This window comes from Coffea eugenioides, chromosome 7, assembly GCF_003713205.1.
Source record: "Coffea eugenioides isolate CCC68of chromosome 7, Ceug_1.0, whole genome shotgun sequence".
Classification (NCBI taxonomy): domain Eukaryota; kingdom Viridiplantae; phylum Streptophyta; class Magnoliopsida; order Gentianales; family Rubiaceae; genus Coffea; species Coffea eugenioides.
The window spans coordinates 23077831-23096783 of NC_040041.1; the positions used below are offsets into that span (position 1 = coordinate 23077831).

The 18953-nt window shown below is 35.1% G+C and overlaps 1 protein-coding gene across 2 annotated transcripts; it reads left to right on the plus strand.

Moving 5' to 3' along the window:
* Positions 1-631: 631 nt before the first annotated feature.
* Positions 632-17434, plus strand: LOC113778241 (E3 ubiquitin-protein ligase CHFR). 2 transcript variants are annotated; one of them, XM_027323569.1, is made up of 15 exons: positions 632-881; positions 1713-1863; positions 2994-3097; positions 3954-4015; positions 4109-4200; positions 4280-4403; positions 4867-4953; positions 5915-6020; positions 6242-6346; positions 7187-7287; positions 10755-10820; positions 10928-11015; positions 11793-11853; positions 14964-15027; positions 17216-17434. In XM_027323569.1, exons 1-15 carry the CDS (start codon positions 803-805, stop codon positions 17345-17347), a joined length of 1422 nt encoding a protein of 473 aa, XP_027179370.1. In that variant the 5' UTR covers positions 632-802; the 3' UTR covers positions 17348-17434. The 2 variants fall into 2 exon arrangements, with proteins under 2 accessions (XP_027179370.1, XP_027179371.1); XM_027323570.1 differs by having other exon boundaries at positions 632-829.
* The last annotated feature ends 1519 nt before the right edge of the window (positions 17435-18953 follow it).

The following is an 18953-nucleotide window of genomic DNA, read 5'->3' on the forward strand; positions in this document are numbered from 1 at the left end:
AAATTTTTAAAAAACTTCTACAGTAAATTATAGTAAAATTTTAAACAAACACCTAAAAAACTCACTTACCAAACATGGCCGGTATTACCTTTTTTTTCTTTTGTTTTGAGGACAACAATATCACCTCTTAAATGATAAAATTCATCAATTATGTTAACTTTATTACATTAACATGGGCACCGTTGGCTGAATTATTGTTTTAATTAGATTTAAAACCATTTTAACCAAACAATTTTTTGTTTGCAAACATGGATGAGATATTCAAATTAACTAATTGAAACATGTAATATCTTTGTAATATCCTGAATCAAATTAAACTCCAGCATAATATGATGATCATTCAACATTTCTCTTCACTTGTGGATTTTTGACGTGACTAGAAGTAGATGATGATGATCTTGAGTTGGAGAGGGAAAGGATAAAAAAGAAGGAAAAGCGATTAAGGAAAGGACCAATTCAGTTAATAAGAGAAAAAAGGTAATTTGTGAAATTTTAGAAAATACTTGGATCGTTTGAAACGAAGTTTGACTTTTAAATTGTTAGGGTATTTTGTTGGTAATTTTCAGCGCAAATGTTGGTATTTAATTTTTTAAAATTCCAGGGGCAAACTTGTTCCAACCCTCGTGCTTCATGTCTTCCTTCCTCTGCAATCTTTTTTGTACTGAATTTGACACTCTCCTTTTACTCTTCTGCCTATATATGCAAATTCAAACCAACTGCCCAGTTCTAACCGTTTGAACTGATATAGTCAGCCCAATGGAAAGAGGAGAATGTTCTACTCCTGTGTCCAACCCCTCCGACAATGGTGATGATATCTGGGCCAAACTTGGTTAGCCCCTTGTTCTTTTCTCTCTCTCTCTTGGAATTCTGCCAATTCTGCGGTGAGAAAGATAATTCTTGAACTTTTAAAGTACATGATTGCTTTCAATCTTTTATTGCTGTTGTTGAGAGCATAGCCCCCTCTCTAATTGCTTCATTTTTCTTTTTCCCTTTTCCTCCCTTTTTTTGTTATATTTGGTAGAATTCTACTTAGTTGCATGTTCAGAATGATGAATTCTTGAACTCCTACATCTTTGTAATTGATCCCAATTCTTTTTTTTTTTCCTTGTCGTTGTTAGTATAACAAGGGTGCATGTTCTTGCTGTAGAATTGAGGGTTTTGAATAGTGTTTCTAAATAAGGTAGAAAGATTGATTCTTTCTCCATTTTGGAGGTTTATTAAGCCATACAATGTTGTTGATTTTCTCATGTCTACTCTTATTTGGTTCATTTTTGCCTGCATTGTAAATTCTTTGAATATCGAATATCTTGAATTTCGTTTTGTGAATCTCTTTTGTTGGAAAGAACAGAAAAGACAGTTTTTGCCCTTGGTTCTAGTCCTTATGGAATTTAATCAATGAAATTTGGACCTAATTGACTTTGTTATGATTATACTGATACTGACTATAATGAGCAATTCTTTCTTTTATGTAGCTATTAATATGAGGGGGGAAATATGGCCCTCTGTCATGTTTGAACTTTATAGTGCTAGGACATTGGTTAATAACAGTGAGATCTTGCCAATTTGACACTTTTACTGTCAGTAATTCTGAGAAAACGTAATATCATTTTTCTTTGTTTTATTGGGTTTAGGGTTTAGACTGTGCCCTTTACATGAATAAGTGTGCCAAGAATTTAACTATTGTCATTAAAGGTCTTTTTGTTCTTTTGTAGTACCTTCAAATTCGCAGTGCTCGGACATTGGATTGACGTCAACTGAGACACTAATATGCTCTGAGATCAACATCTCATCGTCTGCAAAGTCTGAGTGGTGTAAAATTATAAGAAATATGGATCTGGCTTCTGCCACAATACAGAACAAGAGGTATGCAATATTGTAATGCAAAGTGTGCTTTAGAATATTCTGTTAGTGGAAGTATTTCTTGTGCTTTACATATATCAATGAATAAGGGAGCAACTGTGATTTTCGTTTCGATGAGAACAGTGTATAAAAATGGTTTCATTGTCACGAAAGGAGTTACTACTTATCCTAATTACCATACCATCTGAGATTGAACATCTTACTAAATTGGTGTCTGTATTGCATTTTTTTTAATCTTATGACTTGCATATGAGTCAAAAAACTATACTTTTCATTGAAGAAGTCAAATTCTACATATTTGACTTTGGATGAAACTATTGATGTGAACTGGTGGATGTAATTTTTTTCCCTTTTGCTAAATAATTATTTTTGATAAATTCTGTGGACTGGAGTAGTAAATTATTTATTTATTGACACATCATGTTTGAGTTGTTTTTGTAATGCATTAATTTACTTGTTGATTTTTACCAAAACTTCTTTCTTTGGTGGCTAATATCTTGGTGCATAGCAGGGAGAAAAGAGCTGTCTTTGCAGTTGTACCTGTAAAGAGAGTTTCTGCAAAATATTCTATGAAATATTGATGTGTTCTCATAAGAGAAGTTAGTTTGTGTATGATGTGCCCGTTATTTAACCTGCCTTTGGTTGGTCCACATGTTCTTACGAGGAAATTATGGGAGACTTTTAGCATTATCTTTAATTCATATAATTCACTGGTTTAGTCATTGTTGTGTTCCCCCCTTTTTTTTTTTTTTTACTTTTTTTTGTTGGCACCAGTTATGTTTGCCGGAAGCTGTTCTTTCTGGGGTGACAGTTCAGTTTCTGAAATTGGATGTCCATCTTTCTTCAATAATTTGGCTCTTGTAATATCATTTGATTAGTATACATCAGTTTATGCATCCATGAATTTTTCTTAATGTGTTTTGTTTGGGTCTTTTTGTTCACTTTTATGTGGTTCTTTCCTTATAAAGTGGGGTTCTTTGTAGTTGACCTGCTCTCTTATTTTAGTGTGCTATTTTCTGATCAGATTGTGTTTATCCATGATCCATCTAGTTGATTGTTTGGCAATTGAATTGGTTTTCATGTCAGTTAGGGATTTAGAATATTTAGTCATCTTTCTTTTGCTGATATTGTAGTGAAAACGAAATCATTGTGGATGAGATGGTTGTTTCTGGTGAAGAAACTGCGGTTATCAGATGTGGCAGTGAGATTATCCCCTGTTCTGATAGTGAAGGAAAAGGTGAGATCAATTACTTGTTTCAGCTTTCTTTTAGCTAGTTTCTTGTCCAAATTAATCTTTTTTGGGTCTCCTTGTGAAGTTTTCAAGCTATTTATGCACACAATTGCTGGTGGACTTCTTAAATTGTTTCAAAATTTTCAGGATCTACTGTTTAATTATAGCATCTGATATAGCCAAGAAATGTGATCAAATTCTCTGTTAGAGGATTAGAGGGCATCAAAATTGGTAATATACCCATCAGAAAGACATACAGTTCTCTTTACACAGGCACTTTCCCCCTCGCTCTATTCCTCACATTAACACACACACACAACACACTCACTGACTAAATCTCACATGCAGTCTTACATACAGCCTTTCAAACTTACATGTGCATCACTACCAGCCTGTGAAAATAAAAGCGCTGAAGTTGCTCTACTAACTGGCTTCCAGTAGTTAAGATTGGGAAAATATCTGAATCCACTGATGATTCTGCATTATGAGCTGTAGATACCTTTTACAATCTGTTGTGGCAGGTGTAGTCGTTTTAGGGTGTTAGTTTTTTATTCTGGTATTTCTTCATTATATTGCATTATCTCATCTTTCGTGTAATTGTTGATACAAACCCAGCAGTATATGCCTCTGATGGCATACAGTTTGCATTTTATAATATTCTTGTCCTATTTAATTGTAACATTTTTTGATGTCTTTTATTCTTTGCCTTAATTGTTAGTAGTGTCAAAGATGTGATTTTGGTATACCTGGAATAATTTGTTCATCGTTGTTAGTTTTGTAAAATTTTCTATTATTTTTGTGCTATGATAAATCTTATGGATGAGCGCTGTTGCTTAATGCTGGCCAATGTCTTTTTTTCCAGGGCTTTTGAGTTATAGATTTAAAGTAATGCCTACCTCCGAACCATTCAAGAGAGACCTGAAGGTGACTGACATTAGCAACACATGAAGCTTTTAAGTGAACAGTGATACATGTTTACCATTCTTTTGTGCTTAATTTGATATCTTCTTCTTGTAGATTTTCCTGGATCCTGAGCATGCAAAGTGCTGCATTTGTCTTAATGTTTGGCATGATGTTGTGACAGTTGCGCCCTGCCTTCACAACTTCTGGTAAACAAGAAAGGACTTCATACTTTCAAATCTATGTGTACCTTTTTTTGATTATTATTGTTTATTCTGTCTTTTTCAGCAATGGATGTTTCTCAGAGTGGCTAAGAAGGTCCCAAAAGAAACATTCAAATGTTTTATGCCCTCAATGTAGAGCAGTTGTACAATTTGTCGGAAGGAATCATTTTCTACACAGTATTGAGGAGGTAAAGTTGATGATTCAACCACTATTCTTCTTAATAGAATGCATTCTTCAATCCCAAGATACTTTCAATTTTCTTTCCCGAAATAAAATCTTATCTCTAGTTGGTGGTGATAAGTTGAATTTGTCCCTAGCACTTAATAGATTTAGTAGTTCTTTGTACCTTTGAAGGAATTGCAGCCTGTGAGTTGTCACCAGAAGCCAACTTTTTAAACCACTTTATGTAGTATCCTATATGTGTGATATTGCCTTATAACCCCTTTGTCACAGTCTCTTTCTCCTTCTCTACCCCTCCCCCCTGTTGGACCTTCTCCTCCATCCAACAATCCTAGGGAGTTCTATTGCGGCAGCAGAGGCACCAAGACTACAAGCCTTGTTTACTTTTTCTTGGGGACAGTTATAGCATATACACATCTGCGACTCGTTTTTTAACTTCTGGTTTTGATTTTAAGTCCTTTCTTCCACAGGATGTATTAAAAGCAGATGATTCGCTGAAGCGGTCAGTTGAAGAAATTGCTGTCTTAGATTCATATGCATCAATTAAGTCCCCTCTGGCAAGTTATTTTGTTCTGTGTGCTAGTTGTTTCATTAATCTCAGAGTCTCTTTGAATTAAGTTTCCAATTGCCGCATGCGCATGTCTTATGCTTTTACTTTGTCCAGTTCTTGCTTTTGTTTGGCCTTAATAGCTTATAATATCTCAAAGAGTTGAATTGTGTGGAGTTACATTGTTAGGATGTTTATGCATGTTTTCATGCCAAGTATTTACAAAACAAAAGATTGATAATCTATATTTTTCCTGGCTTCCTTGCTGTTATTCCAGAGTCAGAAAATGGTGATATTTGAATTTTAAAGTGATACAAGTTTGAAAAAGAAATGAAATTTCATAGAAGGAAAGATGATATACTTTATTGTTTGAAATGTATGTACCTGTTGAAATTTGCTGTTCTGAAAAAAATATAGGATCGACTAAAAATCTATGTTTATGCATATTTCAGTAAAAGGCGTAAAGCCTTGTAGGTCACCTTGGGCTTTGTTGATATAATGCATGTTGGTTTTATTGAAAAAGATTGAGCATGTGCATGGTTCGAAGTCTGGTTAGATAAGTTAAAATGGGCTTCTCGTTTCTTCACATTTTGTTGGAGTTCCTACGCAAATTGCGAGTTTGAACTTGAACTTGGTGCCGATATTATTGATATAATTTGAGAGCATTCATCCTTCCGAGGCTTAACAATGAGCTAGTCAAACTTCTCTTGGCAGAATTTTTTTTTTAATTTCATATTACAAGAAGTTTTCATTATGCTTGGCTAAGCAATTACTGAGGGTACCATATCCTGTAAGACTATTTGGGCTAGAAGGGCTTGGATGTCTAGTGAACTTTCACAAATGTAATGCCCTTTCTCGCGTCACTTATCTGATACTTCACCTCAAACTTCATTTAGTGTACATGTTGTTCAATAGTCATGTTTGTCTATCGGAAACAGACCTATGTTTTTTAACCAGTACCTGTATTTTAGGTCTTGAATGCTGGGAAAAAAAATCGTCGGAAGAGACCGCGTTCTCCACCAGAAGATTTTCCTCGAGAAGCTGATAGCGATTTGGAGCTTCCATGCCCTCAGTGTGGTATGATGATTCCTTGAATCATGTAATATTCTTTGAGTAAGCGGCTTGAGTTGCAAATTTTAAACATGGTTGTATTTCCGTAATTGATTAGAAAAAAGTCCTTATTTCACTTTTCTATTGTAATAAAATCACAAGAACCTTCCTTGTATCGTTATCCTTTTAGATGATACCTATAACTTTTCTGTTTTCTTTTGATATTTATTAGTAAGTGAATCTTTCAGGCACTGAATTTGCTGGGTTTCGGTGCAACCAAAGCACAGTTCACCTTCAATGTCATTCATGTGGTGGAATGATGCCTTCCAGAACGAGTGCTGTCCCACAACACTGTATATTCTTTGGCCAAACTGACTATTCTGCAATGTTCTTTTACTAGTTATGCCTTTGCGAAAAGAAGCTAATTGCATGTCTTCTGTTGGCTTTTGTTGATCTAAATTTTAATCCATTTCTGACTTGTCTATACAAGGTCATGGTTTTCCTTAAAACTCTATATTTTGGTTTTCTAAACATGTTACCTACAGACAGGTAACCTTAATTGTTGAACTTACAATTGTCATGGGTAAGTGCACAAATTTCCTTCTCTCCAAAAATGATTCATGATGTTTTCAAAATAGCTTAGGTATTTTCAGTGTTAAATTATAGTAAGTGTGTTCCACTGAGAAGTTCTTAACAAGGTGTAAGGCCAACCGTTAATCCACCTCCACTTCTAGATGCTGACAGCCAATACCCTAGGCGATTTCTAGGCCTTGCCATAGCCTCCAAAACTACTACTGTCATACTGTCTCCGTACCCAATATTATAAGGAAAATCATCATTGGCAGGGCAAGTCCTCATATCCCACTGTGCTAGTATCACCAATAGCAGATCCATCCATGTTCAACTTAGCCCTGCTGGCTTTTGGAAACTTCCATCTTAACAAAATTGATCCCTTAGTCATTAGGAAACCACAGGAAAAGACTTCCTGGAACTCCTTAGTCTTAAGAAGAATGTGCTCAATGTGGAGTTCAGTCAGCAGGTCTTGACCTTCATGTTCTGTTATTCTCACTTTTTTTTGATGTTGTGTTACTGTTGCTTTCCAGCATGGCTTCTTAGTTGCTTTTTATGCAGGATGTCTTTTGACTATGATAATGTTCTTTCTATATGTTTACAGAGTTTGCTTTGTTCTGCAGGTTTGGGATGTGATAGAGCATTTTGTGGTGCTTACTGGAATGCTCAGGGTGTTACTAGGAGTGATTCTCATCCAATGTGCAGTTCTGAGACTTTCAAACCAGTAAGCACTTGCCTTTCTTGGATTAAACACATTTGTTTTGCTGATTATTATTGGTATATAGGATGTAAAATTTACATATTAGGACAACAAATAGTCTCCTTGCAACAATGAAGTGAGCATATGGATGCACATTGAATGTAGATATGCAGAGGTATCGGACGAAAACCTGTTGAACATGTGAGGGAATTTTCTTGCATATGCTTGTTATCCTTCATATGGCAATTGGTCTTCTAATGGCTAATGTCTATTTAGAATGAAGTTCCTCAATACTGCTTTTATCTCAATGGAATATTGAAATTTGCTTGAAAATTAATTATGCACCAAGAGATAGAGAAGTTATGGACGCTAACTAGATATTGAAATTATTAAGTGGTACTAGGAACCTAATTAGCTTCCATCTGATGCTAGTCGGTATTTGGGAATAATTTTTTCTTTTATGTGACGATTAAAGACCCAGTTCTGTACAGTAGCAAGCAGTTCATAATTCTATTTTTTTGGCATGCACTATGAAATTAACTTGGACCAAGTTTCTGATAGGATATTTCATTTTAGTATATATGTTTAATGGCCTGTATATCTTGTGTCATGTAACTTTGACATATGATTAAACAAATATTGGTCTTAATTATCATGTATTCCGGCTGGTTAAATGTGATGATACTCAAAGATCAGTGGTATCTTTTTACATTTATGTTAATGCAGCATGGCGTAAGTGATTGGTGGATTGATCAGATTTCAGAATTTTGATTGTCCATACTATTGAAGACAGGATGAGTAGAAGTTAGAATTTTGAGAGAAGAAAGGGATAAAAGAAGAGGATAAGGAGGAGAACAGGAAACTATAGGATTCCATCCTAGACTTTTTATGGATTAATCACCCATGGTAAGGCTGCCTTTTTGTCAACATGACAAACACTTTTATTCCATCTCCACATGAAGCTCTGTGTGCTTGTGTGTGTGGTGTGTGTGAGAGAGAGAGAGAGAGAGAGAGAGAGCTATGCGAGAGGAAGCAAGGCTAAATCTCTGGGGCAAGGACTTCTTAACAACTAAGTGAACTTAATGACTAGGAAATCTTACAATTAAAAGAGCAACAAGCTGAAAGTTTTGGAAGTCAAGTTGGATTTGACTGGCTAATTGGAGGCAGCAATCAAATTAACTTAAAAAGGTTGGTTTTGACCATCAGCAAATCCTAATTTTTGATACCATCTAGGTGGTCAATATTAGCTTCACCGGAATTTCTGAAGTGCTTTTCTGATCTTAAGCTTCAGAACATAGAATAACTACCAGTACATTAAGATAACCTAAAGCATATTATACAGTCTGATACACAAGGGTGCCCAAAAATTTATTCATGTTTCTGATTCCCTAACTGCTCTTGTTATCCTCATTGCATACTCCATCAGTATGGATTATAGTATTTCTTCCATGAGGATCTCGATGATACTCTGCTAGCATGGTTTTAAAGTGCACTGTGAAAGGCCAACAAATTGCAGTTGTGGTTAATTAAAGTTATATGCCTTGCACAAAATAATTCCCCAAGGACAGAGACTACTCTATGTTGATGTATGAAACCTACAGACCACCCTCTTCTGCCCATGTAATTGCTTCAAACATCGAATACAACCATAAAATTAGAGAGAGAACTTAATCTTGAATATCCTTGTAACGAATAATTCATCAACTGGTGCCAGTGATATAAGAGAGATGGTATATTCTTTTGTATGAAACTGAGGACAGGGAATAGGACTTAAGGGATGCTCTCATCAGTGACAAATGAAGTACTACATCAGTCACAGCATCCTCAAGACATGCAGTGATCTGCTGGTTTGTCAAGAGAGTTATAGATTTATGCCTTAGCACTTAGATCAGAAAACATATGTATTTATAGAACAAAAAGCATCCTGTACTACTTTATTTCTCAATAAGAAACTGGCATCTTGTAGGACTCTAGAACGTTTAGGAACTCACCTTCTAAAATGACTCTAATCACTTACCTAATATAATAAATACCTAAAAAGACTCAAATGATGCATTCTGAAAATTTCTGGTGACAACTAAAAGACCAGAATACTTCTTATGATCTAAATAGTGGAAACTATTAAAATTAAAGACAATAAATTAATTCTTGCTTCCAAATCTTCACGGCAGTTGAGGCTTGAGAAAAATCATGAAAATTGTTGAATGTAGATTCCTAGAGCTCTTTCTTGACTACAGCATCATTATCCCTTGGTTGGAAAAATACTTGACCTCAAGTTTTACAGAATTGTAGGATAAAGAATCCTAAGGTCTTAAACTAACTTGAAACGAGAAGTACAGTTCCAAAAAATTTACTTGCCACTTACTTGTGGGAGTAACAAGAAAAGGTGGGACTTCATTGGCTGAATATCTGGAAAATCTCCAATGCTAAAGTCAATTGTTGAGTCAAGAAATTAGAAAACATTTTTCTTAGCTTTGTTCCAATTAATGATGCAGTCAAGAAAGAGTTCTAGGAAATCTACGTTCAATGATTTTCGTGATTTTCCTCAAGCCTCAAGTGCCGTGAAAATTTAGGAGCAAGAATTAGTTAAGTGTCTTTAGTTTTAATAGTTTCTCTTATTTTGGCAATAAGGGGTGTTTGGGTGTATTGGTCTTTTAGTTGTTGCTAGAAAGTTCTAGAATTGCATCATTTGATTTTCTTTTTTCAGTTATTTAGTATATATTAGGTAAGTAATTTGAGTCATTGCTAGAATGTATTTGTTTGATTGTTTTAACGAGTTTGAAATTTTGTTCAAGCTTGGTTTGTTTATTGAGGCAAACTCTAATGAGCTTCTACCAAGCCGAACTTGATTCGAGTATCGAGTAGCTTCGTTTGTCTTTTAGCCCTACCAACAACGAGTTAGTTTTGTATTGAGGATGAAAGTTGGAGTTTAGAAAGCTTTTTTTCTCTATAAATACTTGTGTTTCTACATTACTGCTTTACAGTGAATTTGATGAATAAAGATTGAGTTTTGGTTTATTAGTTAATTTGATCTTCTCCCCAAAATTCTCTCCCTCTCGCATCGTTTCTTTCCAAATTCCCCTAAACAGGCTATGATTGCCTCATTATTTGTGATACTAGGCAAGATTCTGTCTATCTTCTCCTACATCAGAACTGGTGGCCTCTTTCCAGTTTCTAATTTGTCTTCTGTTCTCTTGCATTACATCATAGGAAGAAGGACAAGTTTGTGGCCAGAAAATAAGTACTGGACGAATGTCCAATACCCTGGCATGCTTGTTAATGGTGATCATTTGTTTCCTTAAATCTGATTGCTCATTTTGGACAGATATTGCTTGAAATTAAATGCTCTGACTTTTTAAGCTGCATGGTCTTTGTGATTTGCTCAATCCCATAAAAAGGAATTACAAATTCTTCTTCTTGACTAATTTTTTTCTCATCTTTATTATCCAGTATTTGCAAAAAGTGTATTAAGATACGTGTCCTTTTTGCAGATCATTGAACGTACAACCACTAGATTGCCATTTTGGGTACATGAGAAAAACCGGCATGAGCAAGATGTATGACATTTGGTTTCTTTCTTCTGTTTCCTTGTTTGCTAGGTTATATCTGGGCTAATTTATGATGTGTGGGTAGAGTGATTATTTATTTATTTATTTCCTATCAGATAACGGAGAGTTGTATCAGGCAGATGGGAAGATCATTACAGGACGTGATCTCTGAGTGGCTGACAAAGATGAACAACCGAGAAATAGGTATCCTGGAATATTATTTGAACGATGAGTGGGATGGTGGGTTATGCAATGCTGTGGTGGTTGTATTGCTATTGACATCTCTGTTTTGTGTATATCCTTCTCATGTATCATATTTTATTTGACATATTGGAAAGAATTAATTCTAAATTAGTTTCTATAATATTTTTCTGTTTGTTGAGAGAAATTATGCTCGACTTAAAATTTCCTGAAACAATTCAAAATTATGCAATGACTGTCAATTGTTTGCAATTTTGAAGTGTTGCTTTGTATGTTTAGTTATTCAAGTCCAGTTTCCATCATTCCTTTTCACTCTTTGCATCTCTCTCTGCCCTCCTTCGCCCCCTCACCCTCCAAACAAACCAAAACTCTCTCATTTGCATAAAGTTGGAGGATTTCATCCACCTTTGCTTTGGGTTTGGTTGAAACAATAGTTTATCCCGCACAGGCAAATAAGGCTATTGAGCATGCTGGCATTGTTATTACTTGTAGAAGATGAACATATTCTCAGAGTTTACTTGAACTTTCAAGTCTAAAGTTGATTTCCCTACTAAAGAATGACGACTGTAGATAACATTTGTGTGTGTGTGGATTTCTATGGTTGTTTGCTAAGGAGGGTGGTTAAATCAGTCAAATTGATTGTCATGCTAAGGAGGCTATGATTGAAGTATACTCTTTTGTGAGACATTTTGACAATTTTAAATGTTGGGAAACTCTATAAGGCAAAGAAGACATCTGAGCTAGTTTGAGATTCCTTTTTTTTTTCTTTTTAATTAACAGATCGAACAAGGATGCCGCTAAATCATGCTGAGATGATTACTGCTCAGGCGCATACTTGCGTGTGAGTTACCTCTCATTTTAGTGCTTGTTGTGAACATGCTATATGTGTTGCCTCTTGACAAAATGCTATTGTATTATTGGTTGTTTCATCTGTTTATGTTGTGATGCTTCCTGCAATGTTGGGAAGGTTAAATAATGTTGAGGAAGCGGATATGAGTCGAAACTCATTTTCTTGGAATTCTCAAATTGTCACTTCGCTCATACGTGCAAAGCACTCTTCCAGAAGATGATTAGTTTCTGCCGAGAGTGAGCTTTACATTCAGATTTTGTTGTATGAATTTTTATACTTTTCTGAATTCCCAAGTGTGAAACAAGTAGTTCAAAATTTTTGACATCATCCCTGTCAGCATACTGAAGCAATTAGAGATTCTGAAAGACGAAAATATCTATATGTTGTTGTTAATAATACAGGACTATGAGATCCCATACTCTAAAACAATCAACTCCCTGCCATCCTCTTGACATTGGTTAGAAATCTGCAAATACTTAATGGTGACAATTCCTGCTTAATTTCTTCATATGTGTTACTTTTCATCTTATCTTTGTCAGCTATGCTTTACCATTAACATTCCATTGGCCAAATTCCTATGGTATCCTGTAGATGAGATGACCATGTGTTACTGCAGATTCCCTTGAGCTCTCTTTTATTTTTTTTTTGTAAATCTTTCTAGAACTCTTCCTGATGAAGAGGGTGAATTCAAGAGAAATGCTCTGCAAGCTACATTATCCTATGACTATGCCACCGTGTTGCTTAATTTTCTTGTCTCTGTTGGGTCAACTGGATACTTGTCTTTATCATATTGCAGAGACAGTCATGTATGTTTTCACAATTAGATGCCATTTCTGGAAAATGCTGTAATTGCTATGCTATTTTATTGATGTGTGCATATCACATCATGCCCAGCAGTCTGAGTCTGAGACAAGCACTTTTTTGGTGTTTAAAGGTAGAAAAAAAAGTTGATGTCATCTTACTTTGTCAAAAAAGGTTCATTAATAACTTAGAAATGTGAATTCAAGCTTTTTGGTAGCTTTTCAGATAAAATTTCATGGTGTTGTAAGTTTTTAATGTGTAGTCTTTTGCCATTAAATCTCTTAATTCTTTCTCAGCACAAATATTCAACCATTGCTCCCTTAATAGCTGATGTTCTCCCATGGTTAAGTTGAATTTTATTCTAACTGTGTGTATCTTGCATCAGCATACTTTGGTGAGTATAAAGAAGTTAAGAACAAAAGTGTTTCTTGGTATCAGAGAATTGTTTGTTTTTCAGTGAAGCTTTTAAAGACACCCTTTTCTTTTTTCCTGTACTTTACCTTTTGACCTGTGTGAATCGATATTTGGCATTTCTTAAGGTAGCATTACTGGCCTGTCTCCTTATATTGTTACTCTTGCATTATTTAAGGTTCAATCTGGTTAATGTGCACTTATCCTGTAGTTAGTGAAATGGAGTTACCAAAAGCATGTAGAAATCAAGGGGAAAATGGACAAAGATTTTCTTCTTTGATGTTTATTTGGGTATCCTCTTTATTCCTAAACCTGCTATCTGTATAAACTGCTACTCCTTTTTATTCCTGAGTTACTGAGTCCGTGATAATATGGGAGTAAATTCCCCAAAGGTGGGAATTTTAAAACAATTCTCAAAAGGTGGTGTTTTTGAAACCCTTTACAAAGGTGAAAAATGCATGTAGTAAATGCAATGTTTCCTGAAAAGGCACATTTGCACATCCACAAAATGTGCTTTTCTATTTGTCTAGGTATCTACTTAAGATACACATTCACTGAATGCATTGTTCTAGGATTTTCACTATTCGGGAACTCTTTTTGAAAACAACCGTTGTTTGGGATTTTACTCGGTTAGATGTGCAAAACAACAATATAGGAAGAAGATTTGAATGTTGCCAAATGGTAATCATGAAATTTTTACAAGAGATGTTGCATGCTGGCCAGAGGAAAAAAGGTTCTTTATTAGATGCCATTGACCAAATATTTTCCATGTACTGTGAGTCTGAAAGTTGAGAAGCAATGAAGATTACGACTTGTAACAAATTTAATTCAAGTATTGTAGATTGTTTTGAAGTAAAAACCACAGCTTTGACTGTTTAATTTCTTATTTATTTATTTTTTGTGCATTAGATATTGAAGATTTAATTTGTGTTTTTGTTTTGGTATTTTAATGTTGATCTTTCCCTGATGACAGTTATCATTTGTAATTAATCTGTATATATGTCTCAATAACCTTTACTTTTACCGCGATAGACCGTGTCATTCCACCTCTTTACTCTCAGATGAACAATTGAATAGCGCCAAGCATGAGTAACATACATCCCTAAAGGACTTTCGCTTTGTTCTGCATGTTGATAGTTGTTTTGTTGTTTCGGTCGATATCAACTTGGATTTCAAAGAAATCAGATACTAACAAGAAGCTAATGGGAACCATGAAAGATATGTTTACCAATTTTATTAGTTCCCACAACTGTAGTATTTGATTCACTTTTTCAATTTGGTAATTGGCAGTCATGAAGCTCTCAGAGGTTACACTTATAATGATTTAGTAATCACTGAAGTCTTTTGCAATATTTGTAAATGCGTACAGTTGGAATTCAGCTTCATCTTTATGAAATCAGGAATGGAATTTTGTCTTTCTCTGTCAATTTTTTAGCTTTACGTTTTAGAAGGTACTTGAATGCATTTTACATGCACAACAATCAATGTTTGTGTAATTGAAACCACAACCATAGGCAGTTTGAAAAGTTTTTGAGGATATATTGACTCTTGATTTGCTTTTCTACCAAGCTTTTTATTTTGATATTACATTATTAAGAAAATGTGTTTGTTTTGAAACTTTAGAAAGTGATGTCCTGTTTTTATGTTCGTTGACATCATTCTGTTAACCAGTATGTACTTGGAGTTGACCTGAATTCCTCACTACATTATGAAATGTACATAATTTTGGAAATCAGATTGTCAAAGAAGGATCCTGTTTAATACTTTGGCATGTTCTACCTTTTATTGCACTTCTGTCCTGTAGTGCTCCAGCAAAACTAAATATTCCCTTTCTTTTTTATGTTTTTGTGTAAAATGTTCCTCACGTGACTTGCTGTATTGCTATGCAGTGATTGCTATGACAAATTAGTCTCATTCCTGCTGTACTGGTTTCGGATCACAATGCCAAAACATGTGAGTTGTTTATTCTAAGCTTTTGTAATTGGTCTTCTCATCTTTTTAATTAGTTTTCCACTGTTTGCTTGTTTATTCATTGTTTTGCTGAAGTGTTGTCCAGAAGTAAAATATTGTTAATTTTCTTTTATTTTGCATGAATTAGCTGTATGGTTTTTTAACATCCTTCCTCTGGACATTAGCATTAAAGGTGGAAAACTATGGTCGAGTAAATTCCCAAGAAGTGGGATTTTCTAAAATCACTTCTCAAAAGGTGGTGTTTTTTAAACCTCTAACCAGAGGGTGAAAAACACATTTAAATGCGTTGTTTCCTCAAAATACACATCCACAGAATGCATTCTTTTATTTATCTAGGCAATTGTTTTCCTTAAAAATTGCATTCACTAATTGCATTGTTTGAAAGACACATTCAATGTATGTGTTGTTTCAGAACTCTCCCTCTTTGACAACTTGTTTTGAAAAATATCACTATTTGGAAATTTACTCTGTTCCTTATTAATAATTTTCCATTTAGTGTTTTAAGTGGCTAGTGGTGTTATGAGGTTTTCAAGAGCATAGAAAGGTTTCTAACTTATCATTGAGTTAATAGTTATCAAGATATACTCTGTATTATTTGATTGCATCCCTCAAAGCCTAATTACTTTGATTAGACTCAGAATAACTGAATCAGAATATTTGTCCTGGTGGCAAGGGAAGGGCTCTTAAATTCCTCCCCACTAATAGGTCCAGGGCTCAAATCCTGGGCTTGGCAATTGGGGGTGGGGGTAGAGGAATGAAGGGGAAAAAGGAAAGACTGAATATGAGTATTTGCATTGTAACATTTTAAGAGGCCATTTCACGATGAGCTCACTCCTTGAGTTCTGATACTTGCTGGAATTTTGCAGTTCATAAAAGAAAAGCAAAACTAAAGAAAACGTAAAGTAGCATTTTATCCTGGTTGGCTTTCTAATCTTTGAATAATAATTTGGAAAAACATCTTTCGAGTGAAAAATGTGGTCCTGCAGTTGTTCTTGGAACACACTGACACAGTCAAGAGGGTATATAAAAGTGAAAGAAACATTGGCAATCTTCAGCTACACAATGGAATTTTTATCTTCACAGAGGTGTACAACCTCTCTCTCTCTCTCCAAGATTCGTCCTGGATTGCTCTCCAAGTTGACTTCTCAAAACAGCATCAGAGCCTGGAAAGGCAACCAGAACAGTGGAAAATCAAACCCAAGTAAACTCAGATTGAGAATAAACCAATCTCAACTTTAAAACGTGAACTTTGTGACTCCAGAAACTAATTGTTCAGACATTTTTATATGAAAGAATTTTATCTGCTGAAATGCCTTTCAAATTCCTGTGTCCATAATTTTTGTGAGTTGGGTTTCTGTGTCCGAGAGACAAATAGGTAGAGCAAAAGAGGAAGCATGAGAGATAGAGGTACACTTCTTTGATTCTATGTGAAATGTGAAAAAATCAAAGAGATCAATTTTACACCACCGACTTTCTGTAGCACAAAGCCAAGTCTGAATATTCATAAAATCCAGTTCTAACTGGAAAAAGTTATCTGATTAGAGTCTTTCTTTTCCTTCTTAACAAGTTCTCTTATCCTTTTCTCAATGGGGCTGCAGCTGCAAAGGGGGAGGTAGGGGTTGGGGGAACGTATGTGTTTTTTGTTTTCAAGTTACTAAAGTTTCAATTACAAAAGTTTGGCCTGAAGGTTTCACTACATGATTCAGTTTTAATTCTTTGAATAGAATTGATAACTGGCTGTCATTTGGATTCATATTTTTTTTTTTAAAAAAAAAAACCCTAAACTTACTGGCCCAAGGAAGTGGAATTTGTTTACTTATGGAATCTGTTTCAGTTTTGTGAAATGGTTTCCATGTCTGACCTCCCAGTGTGATGGTTTGTTTCATATATTTTGTTTCCACTGCTTTTTGAATCCCCTGATCTAACCTCACTCTAATAAACTATAATGTATCTTTCCTTTTCCTGTTTTATGCCTTTTCAGTCATTTTAAGATTGGCATAGTTCCAAATGTACAAGCCTTTTTTTTTTTTTTTTTTTTGTCAAACTTCAAATTCTTTGCCCTTTTGAGATAATTAATCATGAACATCTATATTTCAGATGCACTCCTCTAGATGTAGTCACTAATACTGAAATTGCATGAATCTGTTCCACTTTTCTATATCTTTTGTAGTTTCTATCCCCAGAAGCTTCTCAAAGGGAGGACTGCTGGTACGGCTATGCATGTAGGACGCAGCATCACAATGAAGAGCACGCTCGCAAGAGAAATCATGTCTGCCGTCCAACAAGGGGCAGTCACAGATGAATGTGTCAAGTTTCAAACTCTGCTTCATGTTTTGCCATCTTAGACGCTAGAAATGTATATATTACAATGTTTTGCTGCTTCTGTTTCTTTCTCGACCTGTTATTGCCATATTTATGATTCATTTGTAGCAGTTATTCGCAACGCTTAAGAGAAAATAAGCAAAAATAGCTGGTAAAACCTCGGTTTTTTTTTTTTTTTTTAACATGTGGCAAACCCCGTTTATGGGGGACAGATGCTAGTCCTATATTTTATTAATATTAACATGTAAAAAGATTAGGAGGGGCACATCAACCTTATCTCTAGTACAAGAGAAAAACGGTAAAAAAGGAATGAATTAGCGCAAATAAAGAAAAGGACTGTAGCATGCAATTGAGAAGGAGGCTGAACGTGAGAATTGAGTTTTTGAGCGTCTTGAGCTCGAAGCTGTAACAAATGAATTAGAACCTTTGAATTAACTTCCTACAAACATTGCTAATGCCGTGAGATACGCATTTTAAGACCTTCCAAAAGAGTCATTGCTCTTCCGTAGCCATGTAACCAAACCGAACCATTCGACCTTGCCTTGCCCCCGTAGCCATGCCATTGGATACACTTGCATCTGTACTCAATTTCACCCAACTTGGAAACGGAGGTATTCACGAAACAGCTTTACAAATAACTTTGCGAGGCGGTTTCAACTGTCAAAAAACTGTCAATAGCTTAGCAAATTGCAGCAGCTGAAGTTTGACAGCCTTGGCACCTGATTTACACCGTGCACACCTTACAAATTATACCATAAGCAATGGAAACAAGCATCTAATATGATCTGTCGAAGCCGTCGGAGTAGAGTGAAACCAGTGCACGATCAAAGATGGAAAAACAAGAGAGAGACGGAAAAGGAATACCAAAAGCTGCAATATAAACCCTCCAAAAAACGGTGACTAACATTTTTGAATCCTTGCTCGTATTGCTAGTCCTTTTTTCTTTGTTTTTAATTTTTATGGAGAGAAACTATGCATTAGCAGTTAACATGGTGTAATGCAGCCTTCATCTTAGATATTAATCTTCTTTCACAATCATTATAAAGTTGGTGTTTTTACGCTAGCTAATTTGGATGCTTGACGTGAAAGTTCGATTTAAGTTTTCAATTATCTTTGTTTACATGGCTTGCAATTCTAGTTTGGATGTGTTAAAAAAATCTTGGATTAAATTCATATACCTGGCCTGAGGTTGGAGGTATATTTTAAGAAATAAATATTACAAACTTCTCCACATATTTTTGCCAATACCACTTAGTACCCTTGAACTTCTTAAATCTGACCTATTTCACCTAATTCAACGTTTTTTTTTTTTTTTTTTAAAATCATATTCAGCTCATAAGACAACATATTTCCATTCTAAAGTTGCTCTTTATGTTCTTTTACTTGCTAATTCAGGCCTGCAAAGCAAAGATACACCTGCAAATGTCCCACCACATTCTTGATTCCTAGAAGTACGCATCAACGTAAGAGAAGAAATTCCCTTAAATGCTTTGGCTTACAGATTTCCCTTTCTTAAGACTTGGCATTGTGCATTAAGTCTCGCATAGAAAATTTCGGGTTATGGGCTTGCTCTGGTAAGCCATCAA

Excerpts from the sequence above, each read along its gene's own strand:
- LOC113778241 (XM_027323569.1), top strand. The coding sequence starts at position 803 with ATGGTGATGATATCTGGGCCAAACTTGGTTAGCCCCTTGTTCTTTTCT. Across the intron at positions 4,404-4,866 it reads TTCTACACAGTATTGAGGAG|GATGTATTAAAAGCAGATGA; the intron begins GTAAAGTTGATG and ends TTTCTTCCACAG. Across the intron at positions 4,954-5,914 it reads CATCAATTAAGTCCCCTCTG|GTCTTGAATGCTGGGAAAAA; the intron begins GCAAGTTATTTT and ends CCTGTATTTTAG.